Source organism: Nansenia antarctica (assembly GCF_963989245.1).
Source record: "Nansenia antarctica genome assembly, chromosome: 8".
Taxonomy (NCBI): domain Eukaryota; kingdom Metazoa; phylum Chordata; class Actinopteri; order Argentiniformes; family Microstomatidae; genus Nansenia; species Nansenia antarctica.
Window position 1 is genome coordinate 26,014,013 of NC_137678.1, and position 12,500 is coordinate 26,026,512.

Sequence of the window (12,500 nt, forward strand, 5' to 3'; positions counted from 1 at the left end):
GGGGACAGTGTCTGCTGGGTGGGGGACAGGGTCAAGGTGGACAGTGTCTGCTGGGTGGGGGACAGGGTCAGGGTGGACAGTGTCTGCTGGGTGGGGGACAGGGTCAGGGGGGACAGTGTCTGCTGGGTAGGGGACAGGGTCAGGGGGGACAGTGTCTGCTGGCTGGGGGACAGGGTCAGGGGGGACAGTGTCTGCTGGGTGCACAGTGGAACGTTTTGGGTTTTGATGCTGCTCTTATTCCTTTCCAATGAGTTGTGTTTTACTGTTTCTACTTCTGTTTTGGTTTTTATTTGCATATCTGTTTGTTTTATCTATTTGTAAAGCACTTTGTAACACAGTTTTAAGAAAGTATTATTATTATTATTATTATTAGTGCATAATATGAAGGACATATAAGATAATATTAAGGACATATATTATAAATTATACAGTATGTCCTTCTTTCAGTTGAATCCTCTGACAGGGCCTATTCTGCATTTTTCTCCATAGTATCTTGTCATGTCCTATATTTCGTGTCACCCCCTGTTCGTCTGAGGTAAACATGTGAACGGTACTTGCTGTATTTCAGAGATCCTCTCTAAAGACGGGCTTTGTAACACGGTCAAGTGCCACAGCAGTGCCAAGTGAGTAGGCTGACTACAACCAGACTGTGTAACAACCAGACTGTACAACCAGCCTGAGGCTGTCAGGGTGTAACACTGAAACCATGCTAGCATCATGCTAGCTTCACTGGTTGACATGATCAAGTGTGTGTGTGTGTGTGTGTGTGTGTGTGTGTGTGTGTGTGTGTGTGTGTGTGTGTGTATGTGGGTAGGTGTGTTAGTGAAAGTGATTACATCAATATCTATATATTGTTGTTTATTCATCTGCTTGACCACAATAGGTAACACATGACCTACATAGAGCATACAGTTATAACGTGTTCCTAGTGCGTTACAACACTTGTAATAAGCATATATGCCTGCATGATAATATCTTATATCACCTAAAAAGTATCCTGGTCTTATACGTCTCATATAACATAATGATGATATTATAAATACATCATACATGCCTATAATGAGTTATAATGAGTTATAATGTGTTTTCATCCCCATGTTGTGTATCTGTCTCCCAGCTGTGTGACTCAGGGTAGTGGGTCTCGCTGTCTCTGTGCTGCTGGGTTCGAGGGGAACGGCACCTACTGCAAAGGTGAGCACATACATTCTTCCTGCTACGACTGGTGGATTGATGATTCACTTGCTTAGTCAAATGTATTGATTGTAAGTCGCTTTGGAATAAGGCGTCTGCTAAATGCCAAAAATGTAAGTGTAAAATGGAGCTAGCCTGCTGTCTGACTGAAACATGTCTGGCTTGGCTGCAATGAGGCAATGCGCCAGCAATTGCAGAAATCTAAGATTGTGTGTGTGTGTGTGCGTGCCTGTGTCTGTGTCTGTCTGTGTGTGTGCATGTGCATGTGCATGTGTATGTGCGCGTGCGTGTGCGTGTCTGTGTCTGTGTGTTTGTGTGTGTGTGTGTCTGTGTGTCTGTGACTGTGTCTGTGTCTGTGTCTGTGTCTCTGTGTGTGTGTGTGTGTGTGTGTGTAGCCAGCGACGCCTGTGCGGTGGCCAACGGAGGCTGCAGCTCTCAGGCGGTGTGTAAGAGGACCCTGCCGGGCCTCAGGGACTGTGTCTGCAACCCTGGGTTCGGAGGCGACGGACTGGTGTGTGTAGGTAGGTGTGATAGTGTACAGGACACCGTTTGATGTGTGTGTGTGTGTGTGTGTGGGTAGGTGTGTGTAGGTAGGTGTGTTAGTGTACAGGACACCGTTTGTGTGTGTGTGTGTGTGTGTGTGTGTGTGTGTGGGGGTAGGTGTGTGTGCGTGTGTGTGTGTGTGTATGTGTGTGTGTGTGTGTGCGTGTGTGTGGGTAGGTGTGTTAGTGTACCCATTTGGTGTGTGTGTGTGTGTGTGTATGAATGGTAACAGGATGTTAGTGATGTATGAATGGTAGATACAGGATGTTAGTGATGAGTAAGACAATTGTAAGAAACTATGATTGTGTGGTTTCGTTGGTTGCCGTCGACAACGGCTGCTGGTCGTGTCATCTCTTGTTCCGTCGTCCTCAGAGATCAACCCCTGTTTGACGGGGAACGGAGGCTGCCATAGCAACGCTGACTGTATTCACACTGGACCCAACAAGGTCTGTCTGTCTGTCTCTGTATCTGTCTGTCTGTCTGTCTCTGTATCTGTCTGTCTGTCTAACTGTCTCTGTCTGTCTGTCTGTCCGTCTCTGTATCTGTCTGTCTATCTGTCTGTCTAACTGGGGTGGTAACACTGCTTCCCCCTATGTTGGGTCTCCTGAGATTTCTACTTCCCCCCTTGTACTGTTTCTCTGGTGTCTATAAAAATACAAAATAAAATAAATAAATAAATAATATTAATATTTTTATTTTATTTCTTCTTCTATCACGACGACTGCCAGTGGCCCCTGGCCTGAGCTAGATTACTGTCTGTCTGCCTTTCTTTCTGTCTGAATGCCTGTCTGCCTGCCTGCCTGCCTGTCTGTCTGTCTGTCTGTCCATCCATCCGTCTGTCTGTCCGCCACACCGCCCAGTCTGCTCATCTGTCCGTTGTGTAGACCTGACCCAGCATTCTTTCTTTCTGTCTGTCTGTCTCCACAGACGTTGTGCGCTTGCAGCCAAGGCTACGCCGGGAACGGAGCGTACTGTTCCATGATCGACCTCTGTCGAAAGGTGAGACACCTCCACGCCTCTCCCCCTCCCTCAACACACGGTGATGGTGATGAGGATGAACACTCTATCCATTATCCATTCATCACCCTGACACCTTAGCCAGCTAAGACATCACCAGGTGACACCAGGGGTGGTCACAGTGTGGTCAGAAACACCAGGGTTGGTCACAGTGTGGTCATGTTCCAGTCAGAAACACCAGGGGTGGTCACAGTGTGGTCATGTTCCAGTCAGAAACACCAGGGGTGGTCACAGTGTGGTCATGTTCCAGTCAAAAACACCAGGGGTGGTCACAGTGTGGTCGCAGTGTGGTCAGAAACACCAGGGGGGGTGACAGTGTGGTCATGTTCCAGTCAGAAACACCAGGGGTGGTCACAGTGTGGTCATGTTCTGGTCAGAAACACCAGGGGTGGTCACAGTGTGGTCAGAAACACCAGGGTTGGTCACAGTGTGGTCATGTTCCAGTCAGAAACACCAGGGGTGGTCACAGTGTGGTCATGTTCCAGTCAGAAACACCAGGGGTGGTCACAGTGTGGTCATGTTCTGGTCAGAAACACCAGGGGTGGTCACAGTGTGGTCAGAAACACCAGGGGTGGTAGCAGTGTGGTCATGTTCCAGTCAAAAACACCATGGGTGGTCACAGTGTGGTCATGTTCCAGTCAGAAACACCAGGGTTGGTAACATTGCTTCCTCCTATGTTGGGTCTCCTGAGATGTCTACTTCCCCCCTTCTACTGTTTCTCCGGTGTCTATAAAATAATAATAAAAAAAAAGATAAAAAAAAATATAAATATATATGAATTGATGGTTTACTTTGCTTAGTCAAATGTAGCGATTGTAAGTCGCTTTGGAATAAGGCGTCCGTTAAAAGCCAAAAATGTCAAAATGTAATGTAACAGTGTGTGTGGTCATGTTCCGGTCAGAAACACCAGGGGTGGTCACAGTGTGGTCATGTCCCGGTCAGAAACACCAGGGGTGGTCACAGTGTGGTCACGTCCCGGTCAGAAACACCAGGGGTGGTCACAGTGTGGTCATGTTCCAGTCAGAAACACCAGGGGTGGTAACAGTGTGGTCAGAAACACCAGGGGTGGTCACAGTGTGGTCATGTCCTGGTCAGAAACACCAGGGTTGGTAACACTGCTTCCCCCTATGTTGGGTCTCCTGAGATGTCTACTTCCCCCCTTGTACTGTTTCTCCGGTCTATAAAATAATAATACAAACAAATGTTCCAGTCAGAAATGTAACAGTGTGGTCATGTTCCGTTGTCAGAAACACGAGTGTCACAGGTACGCCAGGTGTAACATGACGGGGCCGGGCCAGAGGAACTGCACCTGTATGAGTAACTACCTGGGGGACGGCCTCACCTGCAAGGGCACGGTGGGCAAGGAGCTGCTCACCAGGAAGCTCAGAGAGTTCTACATGGCCCTGCTGGTGAGTCTCTCTGGGAGGGAGGGGGTGTGAGTGTGTGAGCGTGAGCGTGAGCGTGTGTGTGAGTGTGAGAGTGAGAGTGAGAGTGTGAGTGTGAGTGTGAGTGTGAGTGTGAGTGTGAGTGTGAGTGTGAGTGTGAGTGTGAGTGTGAGTGTGAGTGTGAGCGTGTGTGTGTGCCTGTGAGCGTGTGTGTGGGGGGAGGGGGGGGGAGGGGGGGTGAGGTGATGGTGACACGTGGCCTGAGCTGTGCTTGCTTCTTTCCAGATGGCAGACATCTCCCTGCAGGGCCGAGGACCCTTCACCGTGTTTGCTCCTAACGCAGAGGCCTTTACTCTCATGAAGGTGAGAGAGAAAGAGAGACAGAGACAGAGAGACAGAGAGACAGAGAGAGAGAGAGAGAGAGAGAGAGAGAGAGAGAGAGAGAGAGAGAAAGAAACTGTGTGTGTGTGGGTCTGCCTGTGTGTGTGTGTGTGTGTGTGTGTGTATACTGACATGTCCCTGTTCACTGGTCTGCTCTCAGTTGGGTCAAGCGACAACACGGAGGAAGAGTAAGCAGGCGTCTGTCACCATCCTGAACCACCACATCGTGGGGTGTCACGCGCTGCTCGCCAGCGACCTGACCCGGCCTAGGAACCTGACCACGCTGAACGGAGACGTCTTGACCGTCAGCTTCTCTGAGGTAACCAAGGAGATTACCTCTCTTCTCGTACGACGAGGATTCAATTCAATTCAGTACGTCTTCATTCGTTCAATCGGCGTGTTGCGTTGTGTCTGCCGCAGTTCTGGTGCATCTCGTCAGAGGGAATGAAATTCAATATTCTATATAGCGACAGCCTCTATATCATACAAGCTTTGCGACACAATGCATTTTACAATAAAACAAAAATAAAAAAATACAATTGATACAGGAATAAAGGACAATCGTGTTGGTCAATTATTTTGGAGTGCCACCCGCCTCAGTTACACATTGAGAAGGAGAATTCACGGTTTGCGTGAGATGTGCAAGCTCCTGTCTTGGGTTTCAGGGTACCATACTCATCAACAACAAGGCCAAAGTGACGTTCAGTGACGAGCCCAGCACCAACGGCGTCATCCATGAGATCGACACTTTCCTGATGCCAGAAAACATGAAAAAAGCGGGGGAGGATGAGCCACAGGCGATCGTGCAGGTACCCGTGCAATCAATCAATTAATTAATCAATCAATCAATCAATCAAATGTATTTATATAGCACATTTAAACATGACACTTGTCAACCAAAGTGCTTTACAGTAAAAGTACTCCTAAAGTGTCAAATCAATTCCGATTGTCCCAAACGACTCTTACTTACCCCATGCCCTCCTTTCCCTCCCCCTTCCTCCCTTCACCTCCTGCCCCCCCCCCTCCTCCCTGACAGACCAGAATGAACCTGACAGACGTGGCTGACCAGAATGGTTATAAGACCTTCTACAAACTGCTGAAGGTTAGTTAATAGTAGTAGTAGTAGTAGTAGTAGTAGTAGTAGTAGTAGTAGTAGTAGTAGTAGTAGTAGTAGAAGATAGTGAGATACTGTGACACTGCCGTCGGGTTCGCTTTAGGCAGGTGTTATATCTGGGCACAGATCTAAAGTCGTGTATGCCATGTTGTGTATTATACACAGCGATTATAGCTATTGCTCCTCGGTCTGGAGCAGAGTTGTCCCTCTCAAGGATCTTGAGGGCCACCGACTGTGTGACTTCTCAGTTGTTGTTGTTGTTGTTCTAAGAACATTTGGCGAGCCATTCAGTCACCTCTGGTCTGGAGCAACACAAGTCAAACTCAGTTTAGAAGTCAATCTTGTTTTGTGTGTTGTTGTGTGATGTCTGTAACCCACTCCCCTGTCTAACTGTTCCGTCTGTTCGTCCGATCATCCGTCAGGACACAGGCGTGCTGGACCTGGTGAGCGATGCCTTACACCAGCCGGTGACGCTGTTCCTGCCGTCTGACGTCGCCATGGCAGCGCTGCCCCAGGCACGGAAGGACTTCCTGTATGCCGAACACAACCGGCCCCAGCTGCTGGAGTACCTCAAGTACCACGTCCTGCGAGACACCAAGGTGAGCCACCCCCCCCCCCCCCCCAACCCAGCTCTGAGCTCAGCACCCCTGGAGCAGTTAGGGGAGTTAGTGCCTTGCTCAAGGTGGTGGTAGGCACTTTAGTTATGATGCCAGCAGCCCGCCAGTCACCACCAGCTCGTACCCGCCCCCCTCTTGGAGTGGGGATCGAACCAGCGGCCGACCGATGGCTCTCTAAAACTCTAGGCTACCTGCCAACCAACATGCATTAACACTGCTACAGAGACCTCCGTTGTTGAATTCATCTGTGTTTTCCATTTTCAAAACACGTTTTGCCCAAAAGACGTTTTGCCCAAAATACGTTTTGCCCAACAGACAACAGACCTGATGTAATTCCACTCTGCCCCCCCACCCCCACCCCCCCCCCCCCTCCTCCCCTCCTTCCTGCTCAGGTTTCTGCTGCAGAGCTGCCTCACCTGGCCCCGGCACATACTCTCCAAGGATCCGGACTCACGTTCAACTGCGGAGGAATGGACAGGATTGTGAGTTTTGGGGGAAAACGTGTGGCAGTTTGTGTCGATGGATGGTTGACGAAGCAACCAAAGGATAGAGGGATACAACGGGAGAGCCGCCCACAGTCGTCTTCTGTTTTTAAAAAAACGCTGTTCTCACAGAACTTGACCTTTCACCTTTTCCCCAACAGGGCGAAATCTTCGTCAACGACGGCAACTGCAGGATCGTTCAGAGGCACCTGAGCTTCAACGGCGGCGTGGCCTATGGGATCGACTGCCTGCTGGAGCCGCCCAGTCTTGGTGGACGCTGTGACACGAGGGATACTCTGGATTTCCCTGTGAGTCATAATACTGTAGTACTACTGTACTGTTTGATATTCCTAAGCCTGAACATCGAAACACCATAGATACCTGTGTACGTTTTCATCCTCTCACCGCTTGTCTGAGGGAACAGTTGATGACATCATCAACAGTGGACATGTTGTGTGATTAGTATGTGTCAGTTTAGAGTTCCAATGGTGTGTCTTTCCCATCGATTGTGTTTCTCTCCTGTTTATCCCGTCTGGCAGTTGCCCTGTGGATGGTGCAGCGCCTCATCATCACGCTGTCCTGCAGGCTCCAAAATAAAGGTATCTGTCCATCCATCCATCCATCCCTCCCTCCATCCATCTGTCCGTCCATACATTCGTTCATTGATTCATCCTTCCCTCCATCCATTCATTCATCCTTCCCGCCCTCCCTCCCTCCCTCCATCCATCCATCCATTCATTCATTCATCCTTCCCACCCTCCCTCCCTCCATCCATCCGTCCATATATTCGTTCATTGATTCATCCTTCCCTCCCTCCCTCCCTCCCTCCGACTGAAGCATCCTTCACAAGCAAGTGGTGTATCACCGTCTTCTTCCTCTGCGTAGGAGGTGAAGCCGTGTGACCTGCCCAGGATCGTTGTCAAGAAGAACACCGGCTGTCAGACCACCTGCACCATGGTCCTCTGGAACCCCAAGTGTTGTGATGGCTACTATGGCCGCGACTGTCTGGGTAAGAACCGCTAGAGACACTGACCCTAACCCTATAACCCCAACCCTAACTCCAACCCCAACCCCAACCCCAACCCATAACCCCTCAGTCTCTGTCCTCATACCAGAGGTTTATTAGTTCTTGAGAGCAGTGGAGGTTGGTCCTCCTTCTCTGAGCACACCCCTTATATACAAAGTCGACACCCTTTCTGAGATCACTAATCTTGGCAAACAAATGTGGTGACAGGAAACTAGACTTTAGTAAGTGCGCAACAAGTCATTGGCACTGTCCCCAGGCAGACTGAATTGTTAGCTACGATTTCCCAGAATGTAGAGATACAGACTTCAATTCTCAGTCTATTTGATATAAAGCTACAACAGCCTCTTGCCTCCTCCGTCGACAGCTTGTCCCGGCGGGGGCAGGGCCCGCTGCGGTAACCACGGGAAGTGCGATGACGGCCACCTCGGCACTGGTAACTGCACGTGTGACGCGGGCTTCCAGGGCGTGACCTGTGACAAGTGTCGACCCGACTACTACGGACCGCAATGCAAAGGTGTGTATGTGTATCCTCGCGCTCAACATCCTCGTTGGACGATCGGACGCCTGTCGCCGTATAACCGTGTAGGAAGAACGTTGTCTACCGCTTTTGTACGTTAGTATGTATCTGTGTATCTGTGTGAAATGTGTCTGAACCTGAATTGTGCTCTGGTGTCATTTCGTCAGCATGCAACTGCACAGAGCACGGGACTTGTTCGGCGGGTCTCAGAGGGACGGGCTCCTGCTTCTGTCAGTACGGCTGGACCGGTCCGCGCTGTGAGACCCAACAAGGTAAAGAACCACCAGAACCCAGACAGTCTCTACTTGTTGACCTGTTGTTAAACCCTCTGACCAGGGTTTGTTGGTTGTGCCAGATTGAAAACCAAGGGTGATCGAGCATTCCAAGCTTTGGACAGGCTATAAAAAAAAGCCACAAAAGCCTGTCTTTCTGTGTCCTGTTGATATTGTTGTACACTTGTTGTTTGTTACTTGTTTTTATTTTCACTTGTTTGCCTATTTTAACCTGCTATGACTTTTGCTCTTTTATAAAGCACTTTGTGACCTCTGGTCTGGGATAGGTGCTATAGAAATACATTTTACTTACTTACTTACTTACTGTTAAGTTCAGAATAGATTTCAAGATCCTTCTGCTTGTTGATAAAGCTATCACTGGCACAGCACCAGAATATCTGAAAGACCTTTTGCTAGCATATCAGCCCAATAGAACTCTCAGGTCTTCTGACGCTGGTTTTCTCTGTGTACCACATGTACAAAAGAAGAGATTTTGGTGAAACGTTACCTAGCGTGTTGACGCGCCACTCACCCAGCCTCTGCTGCCGCTGTTCGGTGAACGTAACGTCTGCCAGTTCATCATGTGGATCTACAATCTCGCTGTGAGCTTTATGCTCCTGTGGACTGTCCTGTCCTTCTTGATATATCCAGCGTCAACTCTGATCCAATACATGAGTGCGGAGCTCCACCAACTCCGTTCCTACCAATCTGCTCCCCCGTCTGTGCTGCATCGTTTTCCGGACGTCGCTCGCCTTCCCCGTCGGAGGTACATCCATCACGGAGCCGGACGAAGCTACCACATCGACGACTCCACTGCAATAAGCTCCATCTGGTCCTCCACCCGCCGCCACCCTCCGAGAAACACCTGCAGGAGAGTGGACCGTGGCGCGCTGGCTGGCCTGGCCAGGTCGGCTAGCGTCGGCTTCTCCAACCAGCACTCCGATCTCAAATTTGGTTTATTTAACATCCGCTCCCTCACTGGCAAGGGACAACTACTGCAGGACCTCCTCCTCGACCACAAATATGACTTTCTTTGTTTAACAGAGACTTGGAATGGAATGGAATGGACTTTATTTGTCATTGCTACAGTACAGGTACCAAACAACGAAATTTAGGAGGGGTGGCTCCCCTGGTGTTAGGAAAGGAAAAAAAAAAAAAAACATTTTAGAAAAAGCATAAAAGCATAAAATCACAAGAAGGTAAGGAGCTGGTTTACATCAATAAAGGCTATGTACACAATCCACTGTACTATACTGCACAGATAGTCAACTAGGGTTGTCATATTGCACAAAAGTATTTTTTCACATTATTTTAAAGTGTCACAGTTTGCAGGCTTGAAAATGTACATGTTTGTGCCTCAGCACTAGCTGCCATACAATCCGTCCGGACTGTCCAGGGCCCAGAACTTAGGCCTTTTCTGTGTTCAGGGCCTTGACGGCCCTGTGGTAGAAGCAGTCCTTCAGTCTGTTTGTCTTAGCGGCCGGGGTCCTGTACCTCCTGTTCGAGGGCAGCCTGACAAAGTGTACGTGCCCAGGGTGGGTCGGGTCCCTGGAGATCTTGGCAACAACCCAATGACTTCTCTCAGATGAACGAGTCTACTCCACCTGGGTTTGTTTACAACTGCCAACCCCGTCTCACCGGCAGAGGGGGGGGGGGGGGTCGCGATAATCCACCGCGAGTCCTGGAAGGTCTCTCCTGTCACTCTGCCAGTGTCTCATTCTTTTGAGTCTGTGGCTCTACAACTAAATGGACCTACCCCAACTGTTTTAGTTAATATCTACCGCCCACCCAAACCAAACAAGGATTTCTTTGATGAATTCAACACATTTCTCACCCACATCTGTTCACTCTCATCCAACATAATTCTGTTAGGTGATTTAAATATTCACATGTATAATAGTAATCATGCTCTCACTAAGGACTTCATCTCTTGCCTGGACAGTTTTGGTCTCCAACAATATATTGATTTCCCTACCCATTCTAAAGGTCATATTTTGGACTTGGTCTGTTGCTCAGGTGTCACTCCCCTCAACTGTTCTGCTGTTGACCTCCCCATCTCTGACCACATGCTTGTTTCATTTAACTTAAGTTTGTCTCTATCCAAAACCAAACAGTCACGTACTATGTCCTTCCGCAACATCAAACATATTAATTTAGCAGATCTCATAACAGGCATCGACACTTTCCCCATCATCACCCCCCCATGCACCCCTGATCAGCTCGTCTCTCATTACAATGATGGACTCCAAACTCTGCTGGACTCACTCGCGCCCCTCAAAACCCGGACTGTCTCATTCCCCCATTCTGCCCCCTGGTTTTCCCCTCACCTACGTCTGCTGAAAGCCAAAGGACGTCAGCTGGAGCGGCTTTCAAGAAAAACCGGTCTCACTGTTCACAAACAGATGCACCATGCCCACATCCTCCTTTACAAAGACGCCCTCTCCTCAGCCAAATCCCAATATCTTACAGACAAAATCACTGCTGGTGCTGGGAACACCAGGGCCCTGTTCTCAGTGGTCAACAATTCACTCCGCCCCCCCGACTCCCTTCCCCCACACTTCTACTCCACTGACCACTGTAACTCCCTGATGTCATTTTTCAACTCAAAAATAGCCAACATCCACCAGCAACTGACCCCTCTTATGTCCAGTTGTCCATCTCCCCATCCCCCCCTCTCTGTACCTCTCTCCTGCTTCCATCTCCCCTCTGCTGCCGATTTATCTAAACTCATCCGGAAATCCAAGCCATCCACCTGCCAACTTGACCCCCTGCCCTCCTCCCTGGTCATAGCCTCCCTCCCCTCTCTCCTGCCCCTGATAACTACAATCATCCATTCCTCCCTCACCTCTGGTTCTGTCCCATCATCTCTCAAATCCGCAGCTGTAACACCAATTCTGAAGAAACCTGGTTCAGACCCCAACATCTTCAATAACCTCCGTCCCATCTCCAACCTGCCATTTCTTTCAAAAATCTTGGAAAAAGTGGTGGCTTTACAGATTCATACTCATCTCTCTAACAATAACCTCTACGAACAGTTCCAGTCTGGCTTCCGCCCCCTTCATAGCACAGAAACAGCCCTCCTCAAAATCACAAATGACCTCCTGATGGCAGCTGACTCCGGACTCTTATCCATCCTCATCCTACTCGATCTGAGCGCCGCTTTCGATACTATATCGCACTCCACCCTCCTTAACCGTTTAGCCTCCATTGGTATATCTGACACCCCTCTACACTGGTTCCATTCCTATCTCTCTGGCCGCACTCAGTTTATACAGTTAAAATCATTCACATCCCATCCGACCCCCCTCTCCTCTGGTGTTCCCCAGGGCTCTGTCCTTGGCCCTATCCTCTTCATCATCTACCTCCTCCCACTTGGTCTGATTTTCCGTAAATACAACATTCATTTCCACTGTTATGCGGACGACACCCAGCTCTACGTTTCCTCCAAACCCACTTCCACCCTCCCTCCCTCCTCCCTCTGTGCCTGTCTACATGAACTTAAATCCTGGTTCACTTCAAATCTCCTCAAACTAAACAGTAATAAAACAGAGGTAATTCTCATTGGCTCCAAATCCACACTCACCAAGCACCCCAGTTTCACCCTCAACATAGACAACTCCTTGGTTTCCCCCTCCCCCAGGTTAAGAGTCTGGGTGTCGTCCTCGACAGCACCCTTTCATTCCACTCCCACGTCAACAACACCATCCGGTCTGCTTACTTCCATCTTCGTAATATCAACCGCCTCCGCCCTTCACTCACTCCCAACAGCGCCGCAATCCTGGTCCACTCCCTCGTCACTTCCCGCCTAGATTACTGTAACTCCCTTCTCTTTGGTCTCCCCCACAAACTGCTCCACAAGATCCAACTGGTCCAGAACGCTGCTGCCCGTATTGTCACCAGAACCCCTGTCATCAGTCACATCACCCCCATTCTACACCAACTCCACTGGCTCCC

The 12,500-nt window shown here is 49.4% G+C and overlaps 1 protein-coding gene across 1 annotated transcript in view; it reads left to right on the top strand.

The window, feature by feature from the left end:
- The window catches only part of stab2 (stabilin 2), a gene marked incomplete at both ends in the record, with an annotated part of 59,131 nt that overhangs the window by 27,967 nt on the left and 18,664 nt on the right, over positions 1-12,500 (top strand). The window contains 17 exons of the mRNA XM_080538233.1: positions 569-623; positions 1,118-1,191; positions 1,587-1,712; positions 2,107-2,180; positions 2,662-2,733; positions 3,999-4,160; positions 4,422-4,499; positions 4,678-4,836; positions 5,183-5,326; positions 5,554-5,619; positions 6,054-6,230; positions 6,641-6,730; positions 6,892-7,038; positions 7,270-7,329; positions 7,616-7,739; positions 8,122-8,271; positions 8,442-8,546. Of these exons, the coding sequence (XP_080394359.1) occupies positions 569-623; positions 1,118-1,191; positions 1,587-1,712; positions 2,107-2,180; positions 2,662-2,733; positions 3,999-4,160; positions 4,422-4,499; positions 4,678-4,836; positions 5,183-5,326; positions 5,554-5,619; positions 6,054-6,230; positions 6,641-6,730; positions 6,892-7,038; positions 7,270-7,329; positions 7,616-7,739; positions 8,122-8,271; positions 8,442-8,546 (1,863 nt within the window). The remainder of the gene's footprint in view (positions 1-568; positions 624-1,117; positions 1,192-1,586; positions 1,713-2,106; positions 2,181-2,661; positions 2,734-3,998; positions 4,161-4,421; positions 4,500-4,677; positions 4,837-5,182; positions 5,327-5,553; positions 5,620-6,053; positions 6,231-6,640; positions 6,731-6,891; positions 7,039-7,269; positions 7,330-7,615; positions 7,740-8,121; positions 8,272-8,441; positions 8,547-12,500) is intronic.